The following is a 22832-nucleotide window of genomic DNA, read 5'->3' as shown; positions in this document are numbered from 1 at the left end:
CCGCCTCTGCTTTAATGTCAGTCTTTTTTTATTGTTGTCAGAGCGGCTCGCAGCCACGTTTCAACTTCAAAGCTCCACGCCTCATTAGATCTGTGTATCTCCTGACCTATCCCTGTTTATAGACCGATGCATTAGCATAACACACACACACACACACACACACACACTCACACCCATATACACACACACACAGGGTTGAAGGCGCTCAATAGGCGGTGACTGACGTCGGCCGTATTGGGGACGCGCACCAACTTTTAAACTGCATCCATGAATAACTTTGATTGCCCAAACTAAAGAAATATATAGTTGGTCAACTTATATTCAGACTTCATTTATACGTCTATGGTTTCATATCACGGCTGCAATGAACACAACCGCCTCTAGGGGGCACCAGCTGGTTAAGAAAGGCCGGATGCGTGTACACGGGTTATGGATTCACTGCATCTGAACTTGACTGGCACGTAAACTTTGATTTATTTTTGTATTGTGGGTAACAACGGCGTGAATCGTCTTCGGCCTTCATCCTGATGGAGTCTGATGCTCGGAGCCGTCTCTTCTGTCTGAGTCCGGCTCGGCTCCTCCGGCTCGTCCTTCTCTGAAAGGTCACGGGCTCGTGAAGGGGGGAATCCCCTGGGCTCCTCTTTGAAGATTAAACTTCCGTTTTAATGAAAGTCTTCCCTCCCTCCCTCTCTGCTCTTGTCTTCCTCTCCCTCCTCTTCCTCGGCGCATTGCGGGTCAGACTGGTCCGCTCTCTCCAAACTGCTCCTGAATAATGACGAATCAGTCCGGGATTGTTCTGCCAGTTAACGGGACTAAAAGTTCTGTGGTCTATCAATTTATTTTAAAGTTATTATGATAAACTTTTAACTGGTTATGCTGATGTCTCTGTATGACCTCCATAAGTAAACTACACCATCAGAGAGAGGATTTGTAGTTGTTCTTAATTGTTGTCATTGATGCCGCCGGCTCAGATTTCCCGTAGACTCGGATGAAGAACCAACAGTTGAGAACACTGCATGCCTTTGTCCACAGGGGGCGCCAAAATCAACCTAAAATGAATCGCCTTACCAAAGTAACGGAGTCCACAGGGTTCCAGGTTTTAGGTGACTGAAGGTCTGAGGGCATCTGGTTGGATGGAGACCACAGAATAGGACACACTGCTGTAGATTGAACCATCTCACCGTGACATGGTGTAGTGTATTTGTGTGTCTGCCGTGGGATAAACGCCGTCTTGTCGTGTACGAGTTGGGATGCGGCCCGCTCTCGTCCCATTAGCCTCGCCGCTGCGTCTCCCCGAGGATCCGTGTTCTCTACTCATGATGGAAAGATAATGCCTGAAATATTTACAGAAACAAGGGGGAGGGAAAGTGTTTCAATAAGAAATGAGGTTAAAAACAATCTCTGGTTCTTCTTGTTTGAAGAAGCAGAGTCTGGAGCCGGTTCCCCGGCCCACGGTGGAGGATTAAGATAATCCAGAGTCCCACAGGTAGAAGGAGAAGAGAGAGCGGTCATTAAATCCTTTATTCTATAAATGTCCAAACTAATGAGCGTCTCGCCCAAAAGGGATCCAGCTCACGGAAAAAGCTTTTCTTAACGAGCGGCTTTTCATTTTTTTTACAACAAAAAAACGATATTTGGATAAGATTGAACCCGACTAACTTAATCGAGCACAAACCAGAAGCAGCGTGCCGAAGACATTTGAGTTGCTGTTGCACGTTTTATTATTTGAATTATAACAACTCGGTACATTTCTGTATTTATTTCATACACTCTTTTTTTGTATCGTCCGGCTCGAGAGGCGGAGGCTTCGTTCCAGATGTGAATTCAGTCTGCGCTCTGCACGACTCGCTTAACCTTCTTTTTTTTTTCTTTTTTTTTTTTTTTTAGGATTTAACGCAGCGTGTTGTTGGTTCAGCCCGGGGCTTCCTCTCCTCTTTAAATGTCAAAAAGAGTTGTAAAATAGTTAAAAAACGGCGTCTTCCTTTTTCAGTTGCACGTCCAGAATTGAGGAGTTGAGGTGCCGAGACGACCAAATGCAGAGTAACAATAAAGAACACGACCCTCTTAAGTAAACTCTCTGCTTACACGTGTGTGTGAGGCGAGGGAGCGTTTCGCTGTACTTGTCTTAGTGCGCACTTTATCATGGAGGCATTATTCAGAGACCCACCTGAGAGCGGTCCGTGATGTCATCATCTCTCCTGGAGGACCAGGGTGCAGCACCCACCGGGTGATTTCTGTTTGCTAGCGTCTGACACGTAAACCACTCACTGGTCTGAATGTAACGTTTTACTCCTTTTGATAAAGTAATGCTGAACTTTAGAAACACATTCGTCTTTTGGGGTTATATGTGGGTCATTGTAGTTCTCCCACGTGGAGAAGTTTCAGTTGGTGACAATCTGCAACCTCACCGCTAGATGGCGCCAGACCTGACATGCTGCGCCTTTTTTAATGGAGGAAAACTGGGGGAAATGTGTTATTTCACAAAACATATCTTCAAAGTTTTGTTCTCGGACTCTGATCCATGAATCTCTTTCATTTTCATTTTTGTAATACTCACACACGCATATATAAGAGAAAAATACATAATACGCTTGAATAAGAGCCAGTGATCCCCGTGCATTAAGAAGACATTTGGAAACTCCAGAGGGTACGTGATGTTTAAAAAATGAAAATCCTTTTAAAAATAGTAATTTAATAAATATTCAATCAAATAAAAGTGTAAGTTCATAAACTGAATTGTATATATTCTGTATATTAAATCAGACCCTGATGGCACAGCGCCATGTATTACATCTTTTTTCAACCAAATATTTGTGTAATGTTTTGTGCTGGTTTTAGCTAAAAAAACGCAAAAAAAGTCACAAAAATCAAATACAAATACAAATCACACAAACGTACAAATAAAAAAAAATTACAAACAAAATACTAAAAATACATCCAAATCACTACTAAGATCACTACATCACTGAAAAAAGGTTGACACGGCCCTCACAAATTGGGTAAAACAAATGTGAGTGTGTTTTTAAGTAAGTGTGTGTGTGTGTGTGTGTGGGAGAGAGAGAGAGAGAGAGAGAAGGGGAGAGAGAGAAAGAGTAAAAAGCAGCAGGACAGTGAGCAGAGAGGCATTCGGAGGAGGAGGGAGAACAGGAAGTGTCCTCCGCTGGGCCGTCCAGCCTCCCCTCCCCCGCTCCTACCTGGCCATGCCGCCCGGCCTGCGCAGGAAGTGGAGGAGCGCGGTGCGAGCGCTCCGGACTCTCCGCGGGACGGCAGCAGCAGGTGGAGGAGGAAGAGGAGGAGGCGCTGTGAGTCTGCTGTTATTTTTAGTCTCTCCTCCCTCCGTGGGCTAATCCTCTGCACCGGCTTACCTCAGACGGAGCAGGCGCTCGCTCGCTGTGGGCAGCCCAGTCTAAGAGAGCAATGCCCACGCAGCTAGCCGGGGCCGCGGGTCTCACCGAGGGAGGAGGAGGGCGCCTCCGCCGGGCATGAGTCTGGAGTGGCTGCCGGCCGGCTGCTGCGCCGGATACCCCAGCTGGCACCGGGGCAGGCCGGCCGAGACGGGAGGAGGTAGTGGAGGAGGAGGAGGAGGAGGAGGAGGAGGGGGGACCGGGATCCAGCTGATTGGGCTGGACTCTGAACAGATGAAGGGAAGCCTGGTGGTCGTCTTCACACCGGCTGGGAACTCCTGTCTGCTCAGATTGGTGGGACATGGAGGGATAGATGGAGGGAGGGATGGAGGGATAGGTGGTAGAACGTGGTGTGTAGCTTTTAAAGATGTGTTCACATGGTGGATTTATGAATGGAGTATGCAGACTGGACATATTCGAGTCCTTACAACCCTTCTCTTTGACTTCACTGCTGCCCTTGGCTTTGTCTTCAGGTGTATTTACTGCTTCAGGGAGAATCAGTTGAAAGGCTTAAGTATCCAGGAATTCGATTGGTGTGTGTGTGTGTGTGTGTGTGTGTGTGTGGAAAAAGCACTGATCGTGCAGCATTTATGGCTCCCAAAAAATAACTACAGCGAAGAATGTTGGATCACTTTGGATCCTCATGTCCTTGTTCCAGAGATCATCAGAACCAAACGGCATACTGACGTTTATTTTACAGGTGTGTGTGTGTGTGTGTATTGTATTGCACAGTTGTTTTAGAGTGTGTAGGGCTCTACAACATATTTCAATTTTATACTATCGACGGTTTCTGAATAAACAGTGAGGCCGGTGACGGTCCACACCTCTTCCTCCGTCAGACAACGGGACCACGAGGAGCTGAAATCAACGGTGCTGGTCATTATGTGATAATTATGTGATGACTGCGATCAATCAACAGTTTTATTTTTATCCAGCACCCTTTTTAAAGAAATCAAATGCAATCCAAAGAGCTTTAAAATGATTGACGGGACAGAAATAGAAAGAGGATGAAGAGCCTGATGAATGGATCGTGGTGAAACGGTACAAAGAAGTGAAATGACGTCGTGTAAATAGGATGCGTGGGCAGAAACGGGACGCTCCACTTTAATTCTGTCAGTACGGGACCGCCGGCTCTCGTTCACGCCATTTTTGCCGTGTAATCCCGTCACGGCCCGGTGTCATTGATCACCCCGTGACCGACTGTCTGACTTTCGGTATTCACGCACATGTTGAACTCTGGCGAACACGCTCCGGTACATCTGCTCTGGAGCAGATTACATCACCGGTGCAGGCGGCGTGATGGAGAGCAGAGGAACACAACGTAAAAAGTTCCCTCCGCTAAAAATAGGTTATTTAAATTTTGATATGTTGCTTTATTTCTTTTCTTTCCTCACAGCCATCTGGCGGTCCCGTACCGTCTTTGGAGCTCACGGTGAAGCATTCAGAGAAATAAGTAGAGGAAGTATGAACCTCAGATCCTCATGAACGGTCCGTGGAAACAAACACAGTCGTGGAGTCCAAACACCATGAAATGAGTCCGACGTTTTTCGCTCTCCGAAGGGATTTTAGTCTCTCTGTCTCTTTGTATCTCTCTCTCTCTCTCTCTCTCTCTCTCTCTCTCTCTCTCTTGTCTAAGTAAGTAATAATAAGTATTATGTTACTTATTGTTATATTTATAGCCCTGCGTGAGCTTTCCTACGTCTGTGTTCATGCGTCAAAAATCATAAAATGTGTGTTCTCTGTTAAAAAGATGGGCTTGCTGAAGCAGCTGGGTTCGGGGTGTGTGTGTGTGTGTGTGAGTGTGTGTGTGTCTGTGTGTGAGAAAGAAAGACAGAGGAGCAATGAGCTGGAAATAGATGAGGCAGATGTCTGTTGTCCAATTACAATCGTACACCAGTGAGGCGGGACAGGACAACACGCAGGCGGCTGTTATTGACATGATACTGACTGAGGTCAGCTCAGTACACACACACACACACACACACACCCTCTGATGAGTGTGTTAATCTGGGTTAGTCTTCTTTCCACTCCGCCCTCAGTGATCTACATGTTCTTTGTCCAGCGCGTATTTCTGCACACGAGTCGAGGCTCACTAAGCATTGTTGGATGATTTTAAATGAAATAAAAAACAGTTTAAGGACTTGTTTATTAATATTATTATGCTGCTGACTGAGTTATTGGTGTTTGTTCCCCACAGAGCTCAGGGATGGAAGAGATGGTGTGGGAGCAGTACACAGTCAATCTGCAGCGGGTGAGTTCCTTCACTGTGAACACATGAAGCGTCCCGGGGACAAAGATTCATCAATAACCCCGTCATCTGGAGACGGGCGCGTTCAAAGCAGGTCTTCTTCACTGAGGTGCTTGTCGGGATGGAAGAGCATGTTTGTCTTTAAACCATCACCAAAACTACGTTTGTTCATCACAGCCAGAAGCTGTAAAAACAAACGTTATTACCGTCAGATATTTCCATCTGTCCGACGGTCCTCGAACACATCGTTTGTGTGACGAACGCTTCAGAAAGAGCAGCGGAAACTTAAAAGATCAACGTGGTATTTCATCAAAAGCGTTTTATTCTTCATGTCTCATTTAAAGAGTGAACCGTGTACTTTAACCAGATCCTGTCAAATTAAATGATGAGCTCCTCGGAGGCCGTGATTTGAACCCACTGAGACAAACGTTCACGGGACAAAAAAATCATTGAACCTTCGACTGAACTGCAGGCTGCGAAATGTGAAGAGCTTAAATATATATAAATAAATATATATATATATATATATATATATATATATATATATATATATATATATATATATATATATATATATATATATATATATAGCACGTGGAGCGTCCATTTTTTTGGATTTCAGACTCCCTGAAAGCCTCGATAACAACATTTCAGGCGTCTGAAAAAATGTTTATTTCCAGGCTTGGAAAAGTCCTTGAAAAAATAAAATCCGCAAAGTTTTGGAAATGTCATGTAAATGTGTTATATTCATGTGTTCATGACGTTCATTTACGCTGAGTTTTAAATAATTAATATGCTTTTAAAAGAAAGAAGCTAAAAATGTAAACAAAAATGTAATTTAAGGTTTACTGTATGCTTTGTATTCTCATTGTTAGTTTAAATACTACATTTTATCACGTTTTCATGTTTAGAACCAGATTTCACTAAATGTTTGGTCATGGAAATTTGGGTTAAAGTCATGGAAATCCACTGGTCAAGATGTGTAAGAACCCTGTCTTTTTAAAAACGGACCATCTTTTTTTTGCAGTTTTCATTATTGAAACTGAAAAACATTTACTGTCAAACATTTTCGGAATCGGATGAAATCCGATGACGTCTGTGTTGATGTTTTGATATAACTGTGTTGTTCCTGTTGGACTGCGCTGTGCTCACTGATGCGTTCCTTCCCTTCCCGCAGGACTCTAAGATGGGTTTCGGCATCGCCGTGTCCGGTGGCCGCGACAACCCCAACGTGGACAGCGGCGAGACGTCGATCATCGTGTCCGACGTGCTGCAGGGAGGACCGGCAGATGGATTCCTCTTGTAAGTCCGCCGACCACAGACTGAAACTGAGTGCTCTGCTCGTTGTGAATATATTCCACATTTTGTATGATAAGACGGATGGAAGCCGAAAGCTAAGCACACGGTTATCAAACTTGTTGACGACTGTGACTGTGGGTGGGCAGGTTTGTCCACCAATCACTAGGTGACTAATCACTAGAGGATCGGCAGTTTGATTCCCGGCTCCGCTAGCCCATGTGGATGTGTCCTTGGGCAAGACGCGTAACCCCACGTGGCTCTCGTAGCTGTGCCTGCAGTGTGTGAGCATGTTGGGAGTCGCTTCGGATAAAAGCGTCAGCTAAATGTAATGTAATGTAAAGACTGGATGCTAAGTTTTAGCTAGCAAGCTGTTGCCATGTGTGATGTAGCTTGATTGAGCATGCTAATGCTAATGCAGGTGCTTTAATTAATCTATTTCCATTTATTCATTATTTCAAAACATGTAAAAAAAATTATAAATTGATTTATTATATTAAAGCTTTCAGTTTGCACACAGTTCAAATTGGCAGGAAAGTGCCTTTCCCCATTAGTTAGCTTGCTAGCTAGCTAACGGCGAATTAGCTAGCTAGCTCTCAAATGAATGTTACATTTATGAATTAGGTCTGCTTCTGAGCAAATTATCCCTATATTACCATTTTATTTCTGCTTTCCTCCCATAAACTCCAGTTAGTTCCCGTAGAAACTCCCCTTCCTTAAAGATTCCTGGAATTTTGCAGCCCCACTGCTGTGTACTGGTTTCACAGTCGAGGTCACACGCCTGTATCGCGTACAGCTGAGTTAGCTACGTAGCACAGCTCACGTTAGCTACGTAGCACAGCTCTGTGCAGGAGCTCTGCAAAGAAAATGGCTATAAATGTGCTGCACACGGGCGTTTTATGGTTACATAATCATACCAAAAGAACATTTCTCAGCTTGAAGCAGAAATCAATTAGGCGAAAATAATTACTTTCTACAATCAAGTTTAGTGGAATTACAGCTAATTGGTCCGAAGCTGTGTTTTTTGTGTGAACCATTTTTTACCTCGACGTTATGGTTGTTATTACGTTCCCGCAATTGTCTTAATTACTTGTGTGTGTCCTTCTTTTATTTCCAGTGAGAACGATCGCGTCATTCAGGTCAACGCCATCCCCATGGACAACGTGCCTCATTCCTTTGCTGTGCAGACGCTGCGTAAATGTGGTAAAGTGGCTAAAATAGTGAGTACCAACCACACAGTGGGCTTTATTTTTATAGATTGGTGACATCACAGCTCACATATGATGAAAGGCTGTTCACTGAGTGTCTGCAAGAGAGGCGAAAAGAGAGCAGTGGCCTGACGCTCATCACAGCTGTATTTGTGTTGCTGTGGCGCTGAACAGATGGGAGTGTGTGAGGCGCACACTCAGACTTTCCCAAATTAACCCGATTTAGCATCGCTCCCGTAACATCGTCGGACTCACGATGGACAGTTTAAGAATTAAGAGTTGAAGCCTCAAGAAGTTTGGCAATTTCGCCGTCGCAACCTTAGATCACGGCCGTCACCATGTTGTTCTTTTGCAGCCAATGAACAGAAGTGACCATATTTGCAATGTGGAGGAGTGACGTAGAGACGCCGTATATACGTCTCTTCTGGCGGCAGCGACCTGTCAATCACCTTGTAGCCCCGCCCCTAAAGCATCCCCTGCTTTATGGTCTGTTTGACTCTAAATGACCATAATTTACTAAATGAAATGTTTACAATGTTTACTGAGGGAATAAATCAAGAGAAGTAGAGTAATTTATATAGACTTCTATACAACCAGAGGAGTCGTCCCCTGGTGGTCAGGAGAGAGAATGCAGCTTTAACACATGAAGCATAGACTTCTATACAACCAGAGGAGTCGCCCCCTGCTGGTCAGTGTAAATAAAGCACATTTTAAGACACGTCTGCATTGGCTTCACTCTTGTTATGGCAGCGTCCTCCTGAAGGTCAGTGTGAGCTCTCCTCTCAGAGTTTAAAGGTTAAGAGGTCCTGATGGGATTTGCCATTAATGTTGGGTAAGACGGCACGTTTCCGATGCTTCACGGCGCTCCAGCTCGTGTGAGGGGGGGAAAGAGTGCAGATCAGGGACGCGCACTCTTTTCTGTATCGTAGCACTTTACAGGGCCGGAGAGCGTGTTTGTGTGGTTTGAAGTCTCCTGCATCAGTGACGTCTCAGGGCTTCAGCCTGGCTGCCTCTCGCGCTGCAGCAGCTCTCTCCCGTGTGTACGCTGGACTAATCTCACCGCTCCGCACGGCTAAATATAAAAGCCTGACATGTCGAGGGAATCTGATTTGCTGCTTTGAATCACTGCTTTCACGACATGCAGCTGCATCTTTACTCTCGCTGCTGTCAGTGAGTCACACACAAAAGCCATTTAGTTTGAAGCTACTTTAGAGTTGTTTTTGTTTCTTATTGAACAAATAGGATAACATCTCCCTTTTTAGTTCTTTAAATTCTGTTTTTGATGAAGACTATAACCATTACATTTCCTTTTGGCTCACAGTAATGTTTAAGCGAGGTCCAGAAACTCTAGATATCATTCTTCTTGTTGGTTTGCACAAGTAAAACCAACCTCTGACTCCAGTCACAAGTTTGATGACTTTAGACTCGCTTGATAAAAACTAAATCTCAAACAGCCACGGCTGTAACGACTATGATTTTGACTTGAGCCTTTTGACCTAATTGATCAAACACTTGATACCTTCCCTCAAGCGCAAAAAGTGTTGCAGATCAATTCATTAAACGCAATTAAGTCCACACTTTATTCCCCTGATGCACTTTTTCTGAACCAATCCGACAGCATCCAATCACGTTGCAGGAGGAAACCACGAAGGACCAAAGTTACGCAACGCCAGTGGGGAAAAAATGATAAAGACAATTTTGTTCACGTTCAAAAAGCAACAAAAATCGCAGTATATGGGTCGAACGTTAAGAGACGTAGTCGCCAATGGCATTGCATCTTGTGAAGAGTGCATATTAACTTCTGTAGGACTCGAAACGCAAAGTTCAGGACTTGGGACTTGAGGGCAAAGACTCGAGATTAACTTGGGACTGGCAAAGCCGTGCCTTGGTCCCACCGCTGGTGTTTCCAGTTCACGTCTGTGAGAGTCAGTCAAAAATGCGTAGACGAACATCGAACACTCTTCCCTTCCATTCTTTGGGAGAGAAGAGGCCGTGGAACAATCGGTACTGTTGGCGAAGCAAATTCAAATTTGTTCAACTGTAGTCAACTTTCAGCGCCAATATTCACATCACAAGGGTTTTGTTGTTTCCACGGCTGTCATTGATTTTATTCGCATTTTTATTCGCATTTAAAAAAAAATGTTTTCAATCACATCAAATGCTTTTTGCATGTATTCCTCCTTAAGGATATGGAAGAAAACACAATTATGAATCAAGTGTTCTTTGACTTTAACTCTGAAGTGGTTTCCAACTACCCAACTAAAGTACTGCAGTTGCCTCCACTCATTTATTATTCTTTCAATCATTTTATTTTAAGTTTTTAGAAATCACACATTATGTCACTTTTCTAGACAACAAAAAACAACAACAAATAAGTAAAATAAAAATAATGCATAACAGCATAACAACCAACGATACGAACAATCAGACAAGGACAAGAAAAACACGAACATAAATCATCATCCTCCATATTGAACCTGCTATAACAATTGTTTTTATCTCATTCTTACCATCATTTTATTTCGCGCCACTAGTTTTAAACTAGAAACCCAACAGGAGCAGCTTCTGCCGCTCCAAAGGGGAGAAAGTGAATACGATCTTGACGTTTGGTTTGATAAACATCAAGTTCCAGGATCGCTTTGTCTTGTGTGAGACAAGTATTGTAACAATTTCCACTCTGATATAATTACCGTAAAAGTCGGGTTATAAGCCACTACTAGATTTGGTGCTAGCTCCCCGCTGTAGCCAGCTGGCGCTGCTGCTAGCTCTCCGCTAGCTATCCGCTGTAGCCAGCTAGCGCTGCTGCTAACTCTCCGCTAGCTCTCCGCTGTAGCCAGCTAGCGCTGCTGTTAACTCCCCGCTAGCTCCCAGACAAGGCAGTAGTAGTACTACGCGGGCATTAGTAGCAGCAGCGGGGAGCTAGCAGCAGTGGGGAGCTAGCAGCACCGCTAGCTTGCTACAGCGGGGACAACCACCGACGGTATTAGCGGCTTATACCCCGACTTTTACGGTAGTCGTGTTAAAAAATGTGTGTAAATTACCACATCTGGACAACGCGTGGTTCTCATTGGTTCCTTCCCTGTCAGACGGTGAAGAGACCTCGCCGGGTCCACTCCATGACGCAGCCGCCCTCCCCGAGCGGAGACAGTCGGGCGTACACCCCGCCCAACCGCTACTACGACGCCGACAACGACAACGGCTGGTACCGCGAAGAGGGCCGGAACCACAGCTCGGACAACAAAGTCTACCTGGAGCCCGACTACACGGTGGGGCGGGACTCGAACCAGAGGGGGAGGAGCCGCGGGAGGAGCCAGGACAGGACCTCGCCCAGCCCAGACCGGTCCAAGAGGGAGGGCAGCCGGGGGCGAGCCCTGGACGCCAGCGACGACCGGCAGCGCTACCAAAGCCGAGGCCGCAGCCCCGGGAAAGACTACCGCACGGAGGACAAGTACGAGAGGGGAGAAGGAGGAGGAGGTGGAAAAGGAGGGAGGTATAAGAGCAGGGAACAGCTCAACGACAACCCTCCGTCTCCAGAACCGTCCAGAGAGCTGGAGCCGCTGGAGAAACCGGTCAACGTCCTGCTGGTGAAGAACAGACCCAGCGAAGGTAAAAAAAAAAAGCATCTAATGCTGAGATCGCCTTGCAATGTGGTTAAAAGTAAGGCTCAGCAGTAACTCTGTGTTTCCTAGAGTACGGCCTGCGTCTGGGGAGTCAGATCTTCATCAAACAGATGACCAGCACGGGCCTGGCTGCCAAAGACGGGAACCTGCAGGAGGGAGACATCATTCTCAAGGTACACACACACACACACACACATTTAAATAATAGTTTAACATTTAGTGATAATGAATGAGTAATAAATGAGTGTTCTTAATGTTCATAGTACTAATTTAGTGCTTTTCGTACCTTTTTTAGTTGGGCACGTCTGATCCTATTGTCGTCTTCTAGTTCTAGAAACCATTTAATTGTCAATACAGACCGAGGACATTCATTTGTGGTCGTAAAGTTTCACGAGGCTGTGATCATCCTCGAGGTCACAACAGGTCATTTCATACGCTGATAGATAGGTCACGCTACGTGAAAAGGCTGCTAACAGGGACTGACATCATCACATAAATACTATTTACTACAAGAGCCTCGGCTTTCCAGTCGACCCTGATTCATGCAATTACAATGCAGAAATAATCAAATGCACCACTTTTATAATAGTGAAGATCACACATTTTATACTGCAGGGTTTTTGCCCCCAACTGCATGGGATTAGCATAAAGTGGGCGTGTCTGAAAAGGAGCGACTCGTAGGTACCCATAGAACCTGTTTCCATTCACATGAATTCAGGTTTTACCTCGCCAAATTTTTGGTAGCATCTCGTAGCTTCTCCCGTGGGTTCAATTTGACCTTTTTAATTATATTGATCGCAGTTATTCAACCGCTAGCCGTTTGTATGACCTTCCCTGCATTAAGAAATGTGCTGAAAATAATGGCAGAAATAGAATAATTGGATATGTTACACGTAGCCAACAGGCTAACACACACACACACACACACACACACACACACACACACACACACACACACACACACACACACACACACACACACTTTCACTGCCTCTAACATGAAGGTATAAGAAGAGAAGTTCCTCAAGGTTTTCAAAGCAGACCAACTGGCTCCTTAATCTGGTCTTTAATCCTTAATGCTGTGTGTGTGTGTGTGTGTGTGTGTGTGTGTGTGTGTGTGTGTGTGTGTGTGTGTGTGTGTGTGTGTGTGTGTGTGTGTGTGTGTGAGTGCAGATCAATGGGACGGTGACGGAGAACCTCTCTCTGCACGATGCCGGGAAGCTGATAGAGAAGTCGCGGGGGAAGCTGCAGCTGGTGGTCCAGAGAGACCGCCGGCAGATGCTCGTTCGCATCCCCCCCCTCGCCGACTCCGACTCTGACAACGACAACGACCACGACAACGACGGTGAGTCACCGCCGCGCGCTGGTTAGCGTTGAACCACGGGGAGGTGTCGCCAGGACCACCGTGTCTCTGAAGGGGGTCGCATCAGGCGGTTCTCTTGCGCTAGTACCGTTCCCCTCGATGCGAGATCCACGGGGGCCTCACAGTGTCCGAAATGAATTTATTACTGTATTATTTTGTTTTAAAAACATGTTTAATACACTTCAATCAAACACAGGAAATGGTAATAACTATTCCACGTGACACACTTGAGCCTTCCATACAAAGCACAGTATAATGAATGGAAAGATTAATATTTATAGCAAAGTGTCCATTGGCAGAGAGACCCCCCCCCCCCCCCCCCCCCCCGGCCTGATTTAGAAAACTGTCTGACCGTATTGTTTTGAAAGTGCTCACCTTGACCGGCAGCAGCGATCCCTGTAATCGCTCAGAAGTGCATCTCTGTCTGTGTTTTCTCTTCCAGGTAAATTGTCATACTTTTAGATGAAGGACCACCCAAGACACACAGCGTGTGTCACTCTGTTGCCTTTAAGCTGTAAAGCGGCTGTGAAACCTGACTAAAGTTGTAAAGCCTTCACACCTTTTTGCACTTCTCTTTATACTGCTCTAAATCTTCTTAAGAAAAAAAGAAATAACCATATTTTTAATACATGATTAATTTTCCTGAATAAATAAACACATTTTAATCACAATGTACTTTGAATTGTGTGATTCATTAAACGCAGAGGTGGAATAATGGAGGAAGGAGGCAGCCGGCCGCCTTCAGATATGAATGTGCGGTATTGTCTGAATCCGGGTGATGATTTATGTTTTGTGAACACAGAGTGTTGCATGACAAAGCGTGGCTCGTAAAGTGGGTAAGATGCTCGTTGACCTTTCCGTGTAATAACATATTAATGACTGGTTTGTCCTAACAGCACAGCGACTCGCCGCTCGCCATCTGGCCGGGCGGCACCGAACCCTCGTCCGCCTTTTTTGTTGTCTCGCTGCATTTCCATTTCACACATCATGTGATCCTCACGTCATCCTCCGTAACACGCTCACACGTCCCACCGACGGGTTCACGGCCCAAACAGCCTGGCTAGTCGGGGCCGCCGCCGCTGGCTGGGCTTAATTAGCATCTGCTTGTTTGCTGACGGACAACGAAAGGGGTCAAAACAGACACGTGGATTCTAACATTTTGAATATTTTCTTGCCATTTTCCCAGGACGTTTCAAGGAAAATCAATTTGGATCCGACCCCAGTGTAGGGAGACTAGAACCGATGTTCTGAGAGAAGGCTGGTATTAAACATGGCACGTATTGAAGTCTTTATGATCTACATTTCTGCAGCTGTGTCCACTTTAGAGGAAGTTCCAGTCGTTGTCCAGTCCTGTTAAAATCTTCATGACTTGGAAACAAGGGTCAGAATGAAGCAAAAATGCATTAATTATAGGAATTATTATCTGCAGACTCTAGCGGGACGTGTAGAGTGTGTGTTCACCTGTTCATGCACCTCTGCCGCTCACCACAACACTCACAACTTAAAGCTCCGTCCAATCCATAGAATCTATGTAAAACGGGCTTAAATCGCTTGCCGTCTAAGCTTTTAAGCCTTAGTCTAAACAAAAGTACAAAAACGTTGTTTCTGCTGCTCTCACCATGGATAAATACATAAAACAAGATTACAAATGCAAAGCTCCGCCGGCAGCTGCATTGACCATTTCAATCCACTGTATGAAAATGACTTATTGAGACTTTAGCTTACCTTTAGCTAGCTTGGTGCTCAAGGAAATGAAATAATATATATGAAATGAATAATATATATTCCAACATCATTGGCCTTCTTTGTATAATTCCATGACATGTATAATAGTTACATTTGCCTAACTCAGATCAGACTCATTAGTCTCCGCTTGTTTATCTTCAATCTACTTGTTTTGAATTGCAATTACCTTCATTTTTTGTTTTTATCATTGTTTATTATTTTCATGTTGTGTTGGTGTGTTTTTGGGAGGGACCCTTGTGGATGTTACGATGTTAAACTTCTATTGTTGTTATTTATGTTCTTCAATGTTAAACTTCTATTTTTGTTGTTATTATTTATTTTCTTCAATGTTAAAATGTTAAAACCCTTGAAAACGAGACCTAAAGAGTTTCATCCTCTGATTACATTTTGAAATGGTGTTCCATCTACTGCATAGTTATGATATACAATGGATTCAGCTGTAAATGAAAATAGGAAAGAGGAAAACATGCAGAACCAGAAAGGTGCACTCAGCAGAGTGCAGATCTCTGTGTTGTACAAACACACTTCATTTAAACTCAAAAACAAGCGGTGATGTACGCAGGCGTGTAGGACATTATATACAATCTTGTTAAAAACTCAATTCAACCTATTGATCTGTCCACCAAGGACCAACCGTTTGGTCAACTGTTAACTGCCAAATATTTTCATAATAGCGACTGCATTTTGTCCTGATGGTGGCGCTATTTGGGGAAAGGGGGTCAGAGGACAAGGGGTCGCCAAAAAACACATGACAGCTGATTCTGTGGAGACCAGGAATACTCAAATCCTTATAGCCATCCTTATGCCCCGCCTCTGGACCTCGGTCTTGATTGGTTCTTTGTGTCGGATTCTTTGTCCAAATGTGTTGGTCAATGACGGATGTTGTTTCTGACGCAAACGCCCACATCAGGTTTGACACATTATCCTCATATTTCTCTTTTTCATTCTTCTTGTCTGTCTCTCTTTAACGATTCTCTCTCTTCCATTTCAATGTTTCATTCTCTCCCTTTTAAACGCTGTCACCTCTGGTTATGCAGAATGTCTCTCTAACCCTAATCAAACTAATTAACACGTACTAGATTGTCTCCCTCTCTGAAATTGACTGCTGGTTTATCATGGCCTATTGTTTTTCAAAGGGACAGATTTGTGCCACTTTTATTTTTGTTCGTGCTCTCTTTAATGTGGTTTTCTCAATCGTCCTGTCACGCCTCAAATGTCAGTGTTTTTTTGTTTCTGTATCTGGTTTCCTCGGCTTCTGTTCCACCGTCGACCTCCCTCCCTCTCTTCTGAGCGGTGTGCTGAGTGCCACGTTCTGACGGATAAAAGCAGCCGAATCAAAGACTCTGCCGCCCATGTTCACTTCAAATGGGAAAATAAATTCACAGGAGGGACTGAGTGAAAGCCAAGTGCTCTCTGTGAAGAGCGGGGTTGAGTGTAAGCACTCTGGAACCGCTTGTTTTGGGGATTAAAGGCGGTATGGATTCTCCCATGAGGCCCGAGCGCCCCTCGTGCCGGCACCGCTGCCTCATGGAAGTGCCAGTAAAACCCATTGTTAGGGATGTGGTGCCATGTGCTGCTTTCTTGCGTCATTTTTGGGTTGCGTTTCCTAAGCTAAGCATTAAAATTCAAAATGTTCTCAACTTTGCACTATTTGTCATCTTGGCCCAGGCAGCCAATCAAATCAAGCAAGAGGCGGGCGTTGCTACTTTACTACTTCCTTCCGAAGTGTTTCGATGCCAGTTGATGTGGCTATAGCTAGCTAGCTAGTTAGCTGTCGGACTGTGTTGAGCTCTGTTTATGCTCCGCAGACGTTTATACTAAACTGTATTTCCTTTGCACAAGCCCTGTAAAGAAACAAGGTATTACATGCATTCTTATCCTTATTAACTCAAATGTAGATTTTTAAGGATTGCTGTTTCTGAAGCTTTTACAAGTGAATTGGCCTTCTTTGTATAATTCCATGACATGTAAATAGTGCTTTTGTCAGTTAACTATTTGTGGCAAACAAAGCGCACAAAGTTACAAAAAGATTTCTGAGTATGGATATGTTTTTATCCCTTATTTGTAAAATTCGTCAACTGGCTTTTCCCACCATTTGCTGATGGCCAACAGCTATAAACACGTTTGCCTTTCGATGAGGTTGCGTAACAATTGGTACAAACCAGTTCAGCGTCAATCAAACCTCATCCCTTAAGGCTGAGCCCAGACATCCTGTGAAGGAAACTCATTCGGGAATTTGAATTACTGCTTGGCCATTTCTGACTATGGCCACTTCCCCAAAACAACCTCAAAGTCTGACACGGTTCTAAAGGACTATGAATGGAAACCAGTAGGAAAGTCTGAACAAAAATGCTGTTCTCGTTATTTCTGGACTGTGTGTCAATGTGTTTGAGTGATAGCTGCTTTTATCCTGAGAACTGAGCCGTGGCACTCGAGGTTCTCCTCATAATTCTGACTGACATCGCTAATAGTGTCCTCACTCTGGTGTGGGGGCTTCCTGAGGCAACCGTCTTCTACTGGTGGTGGTGGTGGTCTGGACAGGGGGATTTCACTTGAAAGAAGTGTGTCTAACTGAAATGTCTGTCTGTCTTGTCCGTCCGTCAGACATATCAGAGATGGAGTCATACCATTCCTATTCTCCCCCAGAGGAGAGGAGGTCCCGCCAGTCTGACCTGTCCTCCCACTCCTCCAACGAACGAGACAACCCCAGGTAGGATGGATGGATGGAAGCTTGGATGGAAGAGTTGAAATCAAGAAAAGTGCAAAACCTGAAACAACTGACGGACAATTTGGTGACGTAGACTAAACTCGACTGGACCTGAGACTTGCTTTGACACGATTTGAGATTAAAATCTGACTTCCCCCAAAAGACATGAAAGAAAACTAAACTAGAAGTTATCTCAAAGAGTGCTGCAGGGACGATGTACTTATGGAGGCCAACTCCGGAAATTAGCAGTGCAACCAAAAGTGTCCCATGATAAGATATTATCACGATAGTTAAGTCCCAATATTATCACGATACTTAAGTCCCGATACTGCGATATGATCACGATACTGCGATATTATCACGATACTTAAGTCCCGATATTATCACGATACTTAAGTCCCGATACTGCGATATGATCACGATACTGCGATATTATCACGATACTTAAGTCCCGATATTATCACGATACTTAAGTCCCGATACTGCGATATTATCACGATACTGCGATATTATCACGATACTTAAGTCCCGATAATGCGATATTATCACGATACTTAAGTCCCGATACTGCGATATTATCACGATACTTACGTCCCAGTACTGCAATATTATCACGATACTGCGAAATATTGAGATTTATTACCTTTTTTCAACTGCAAATTGTCCCCAAAGAAAAACGTTGTCAACATATTTGATGTAATACGTTTTTCATTCTGTTCATCTCACTTCAATCATTTTTATTGCAGCAAAATGAGATTGTCAAGCAGACAAATTGACCAACACTGTCGTAAATGTTGCACCTGACAAACTGAACTGTTTGTATTACAGTCTACACAGTTGCGTCAGAAAGGGGGCGTGGCTTATCTCCGCGCAAACGGAAATCCCCAAAAACGTCGGAACATCAAACATCCTCGTGTCTGGGTTCATAATATTATCCGTAGGCGCACACAGCTCGGTGGATTTCACCGACTTCTCCAGGGGATGACGGTGTTACGGATTAACAGGCGGCCATGTTAACTGACGACTTTCAGCTGAAAGTGATGCTGTGTCACAACACAGCACCATCTAGTGAACTGAAAAAGCAATTGATTTTATTATTCTAGGACCAAAAAGTTTATAATTGATATAATGAAATATCGATACTTGGCTTCCGTGTATCGATATTTTATTATATCAATTATAAACTTTTTGGTCCTACAATAATAAAATCAAGGCAGAGGTGTCCCGTTGTTTCCTATTGTTGTGTCCTTAAAATGTATGTGAGGTCTTTCCGTAATCTTGTCCACCTTCAGCATATTCGTTAAGGGTTTTTTTCAGTTGCTGTGACACCTTTAAAGCCTCTCATCGTGTGTGTGTGTGTGTGTGTGTGTGTGTGTGTGTGAAGCAGGGAGGAACCCATGAGGACAACCAAGATGTCCGCCATGGCCTCCCCGTTCAAAGTACCTGAAGACCCCCAGGCCTCAGCTGAGCTGAGCAAAGACACACCTCACACTGAGGAGCCTCCAGGTTATCACACAATTGTTTGGCCACTAGGGGGCAGTAGAAACAAGCTGTAAACACGACATCTGACATATTGTCATCTTAGAAAGTTGACTGGGTTAACTGACATAATATGTCAGCTGTTGTAAACGTGGAAGGTATTAACAACGCTCTCCTCTACAGCTGCTTTAGCCACGCCCAAGATTCTCCTCCGACCAAGTCCTGAAGACGAGAAACTATATGGGTGAGTTTTTCTTTTCCTCTCTTCACACTTCTCTTTTTACCGTGTTGTTTTTTTTCTGACGACGTGAAAAGCGGACTATTGCACGCACGGCTTCTGCCGGTTATTAATAAGTTCCTCGGGACGCCGCTTTGTCAGTGACCCTCCTGTTAACGGCATCATGCGTGGTGCTCCTCCTGCAGGCCGAACACCGTGATGGTGAATTTCCAGAAGGGGGACAGCGTCGGGCTGAGGCTGGCGGGAGGAAACGATGCCGGCATCTTCATCGCCAGCGTTCAGGAGGGCAGTCCTGCCGAGGAGGAGGGCCTGCGCGTCGGGGATCAGATCCTCAAGGTAACCAGAGAGGACTTATTTCTGTTAATATTTGAATAGCAGATGGTCTTAATCATTGTGCACTTTCTTTGTGTCCTAAAGGTGAACAATGTGGACTTTCAAGGTGTAGTGAGGGAGGAAGCGGTGCTCTTCCTGTTGGAGATCCCTAAAGGGGAAGTGGTCACCATCCTGGCACAAAGCAAACCTGATGGTAAAACATTCCCTCCGCTGTTCCATTTCATTTCAATAAACACACACACTGTAGTTTATTTTGACGTAATCTCACGTAAACGGAAACCGAAAGTGAATTAATCCGCCGCTGGAAATAGTCCCCAAACAACTGCACCCTTACCTCCTGTTTGAGTACCGTGTGCTAACAATGGAAGGTGTTATGCTGAGCATACGTGACTTAGTTGTAGGCTTTTCAACGACTTGTGGAGTATCCCAGAACACAGTGTACTTTCCCACAATGCACTGCTAGCTGTCACACCACAGGACCATAGTTTCCCCCCCCCTCTCTCTCTCTCTTTCTGTGATGATTCCATCGAATGATGGAGATACCAGCTTGGCCCCCTCAAGGCTTTTAGACCAGATCAGGCTAGTTTTGGTTCAGCCAACCGTGACACACATGGGCACACGCCTCCAACAGTGTTACGCAATCAGCACATTGGCCCCTTTGAGCAGTGTGGCTCTGGAAAAAAAAGGGGGCTTTTTTTTATTGAAGAAATCTATTTATGAAGCAAAAACACATCGTCCGGTGAAGCAGACTCTTTACCGTCCTGCACTGTTGAGAGGGCATTTAAGGTCATCGGAGAGAGTTGGCAGGTCCTCACATAGAAAACATAAATAAAATGGTCGTGGATGAGAGGGCAGGTCGGCAATTGTACGGTTAAATTTGGATAGGAAGGGATTTTGAATGGTTTTCACTTTGCATTTCAAGACAAATACAATTCAGACAAGGACCTCACAAGTACAGTAAAATCAGTGCACAATTGTTCCGCAAGATACATCTTTATAAGTTCAAACCCAACTTGGTTATAATGTAGAGTCAGATTAAACCACACAGAATGGCTCATATAAATTAAGTGTATTCTTGTCGCACCCTTTGTTCCGATACTACTTGTCTTTCTCCATTTCAATTTCTGAACTTGCATATCGGCCAAAACCCGATGAGCAACCAGACACCAGTGCGTTAAAAACAGAAATACACATTACACATTGCAGCCTATAGCACGAACCCTGTAGGGATGTGATACGATTGCTATCACTGTTGTTTAGCCTGGCTCAGGTTAAAACCGCTGTAAAACATCAACAAATACATACAGAGCATATTGCCATATCGCTGGTATTTTGCTAGCTCTGGCTTCAACTTTATTTGTCCCTGAAGGGCGATTGGGGTTTTGCAGCAAGTCATATGTAAGACAATACGTTACAGGAAACAATCCTTTTTTCACACCTACTTGATGGGGAAAGATGTGCAGATCAGGTAGACATTTTTATTTTCTAGTATAGCGTAAATGAGCTGATACACGTCATGATAACGTGATATGGGATCGGTGAATAAACTTGTGTACTCGACAAAATCCCATTAAAGGCTGTATCGCAAGCATTTCTGATACTGGTATCGGAAACAACCCTACTTTTTAAAACGGACATCCCAAAGTGCTTTACAGTAAAAGACAATATCAAGACAGAATATTAGGAGTGGGAAAATAAATGAAAAAGAGATGAAAAGGGCCGAGAGTTCCGCAACCTTTTAGTTTGAAGCCTGATGTGAGAAACAGCCAATAAGCCCTGATAAGAGGACCGGACAGATCGAGTAGTTCTGTCTGGTATCAGATTTACCAATGTTCTGAGGTTTAAATTAAATGTACACTTGAACATCATCTGCATAGCTGTGATAAGATATACCTTAAAAAAGTACTAGCTATCTGCCAAAAAGGAAAGGAGATCCACTGTAAATGAAAGAGGACCCAGGACAGAATCTTGAGGGGAAAGCCACGTTGTAATGAATCTTTACAGCTAACTGACCACTTGCTTCCTCCCGTAAAACCACAATATGTCCTTCATGTACTTAGTTCTTTGTACGGATTAGTGAATATTCTGTTGGAACGGATCAGTGGTGCTGTCTGGTCCTCGTGTAATAAATGTCCCCGCTGCGTTTCATGTGGAGAGAGACTGCTTTAAAAATACACAGCCTTTTAAATGCCACATTGCTTGTCAGCAGCAGGTCATGTGGGGTAGCTAAGGAGGCACTTTGGCTTCGTGTTGATCTGATTAATTTGGCACCAAAATCCATTCAAAAAACCTGCACTGCCATTTTAATGTAGAACGATAAATAGAGTGAGAATATGTATTTTTAACACACCAGCCATAAAGCTTCAAACTGAAAACTGTAACGGGAAAAAAACTGCTTTAAAAATCCGTGCTGGATCTAATTTATGCCGACGCGAGCAGTTGTTCAACTTTGAAAAGCGACAGTTAAATGTTTGGAAAAAGAAACTGATGAATATTTAAAGAAACTTACTAAATTGTTAAATTTGAGAATGGAATTTGGTGTGACGTAATTGTGTCAACGCACACACACACACACACACAAACACCACGGCCTATTTGCCAGGCTAAAGCAGACGCGGCATAATGTATTTAAAACTAGAAGGTCATTCTGGGGGAACCCTTTGTTTTATGTATTTTATCAGTGTGAGATCAAAGTGGACTGACTACATGCTGCAGCCGAGCTACAGTGAGTGTGCAGCCAGCAGTGGATCGTCGTCAGTGTGACTGTTGGTCCTTTTGGGTCAGCGCTTTGTCGGACCACGCGCATCACATCAGGCAGCCTGGAGCCGGCCGTGTAGTTTATTTCCACGCAGCAGTCAGACAAGTGTGTGCATTTCGTTTTGATTGTGCAAATGAGACTGGAAATCTGTGCGCGGAGGTTCACCCCTTGACCTTTTTGAAGAACGGCGCGTGGATAACAAAGTAGCCCAAGCTCAGAGGCTCCACGTGCCGCCTCTTTTAAGCCCCGGGCTTTAGTTTCCAATTATTTGTCGAAGTATGCGGAGAATAAGATGTAGATCTTCACAAAGCATCTTTATTGTTCTCATAATATCTGTTATGAAGCCTATGCTCTGGAATTTGATCATTTTAAGTAAAACTTTTTGACGGCGCAAAGGCCTAATGCCCTCGACTGAATCATTGATTTTAAGTG

General features: G+C 44.3%; 1 protein-coding gene across 1 annotated transcript in view; it reads left to right on the top strand.

Annotated features, from left to right (window-relative positions):
* Positions 1-3482: 3482 nt before the first annotated feature.
* Positions 3483-22832, top strand: part of LOC306739591 (tight junction protein 2-like) — a gene marked incomplete at its 5' end in the record, with an annotated part of 32659 nt that continues 13309 nt past the window's right edge. Inside the window, 12 exons of the mRNA XM_079221620.1 lie at positions 3483-3698; positions 5602-5655; positions 6830-6954; positions 8066-8168; positions 11243-11762; positions 11846-11949; positions 12950-13121; positions 17490-17595; positions 18980-19098; positions 19255-19315; positions 19495-19645; positions 19727-19835. Coding sequence (XP_079077746.1) covers positions 3483-3698; positions 5602-5655; positions 6830-6954; positions 8066-8168; positions 11243-11762; positions 11846-11949; positions 12950-13121; positions 17490-17595; positions 18980-19098; positions 19255-19315; positions 19495-19645; positions 19727-19835 — 1840 coding nt within the window. The remainder of the gene's footprint in view (positions 3699-5601; positions 5656-6829; positions 6955-8065; positions 8169-11242; positions 11763-11845; positions 11950-12949; positions 13122-17489; positions 17596-18979; positions 19099-19254; positions 19316-19494; positions 19646-19726; positions 19836-22832) is intronic.

Source organism: Taurulus bubalis (genome assembly GCF_910589615.1).
Source record: "Taurulus bubalis genome assembly, chromosome: 8".
Lineage (NCBI taxonomy): Eukaryota > Metazoa > Chordata > Actinopteri > Perciformes > Cottidae > Taurulus > Taurulus bubalis.
The sequence above is the reverse complement of the archived record's forward strand: the minus strand, read 5'-3'. Positions and strand labels throughout refer to the sequence as shown.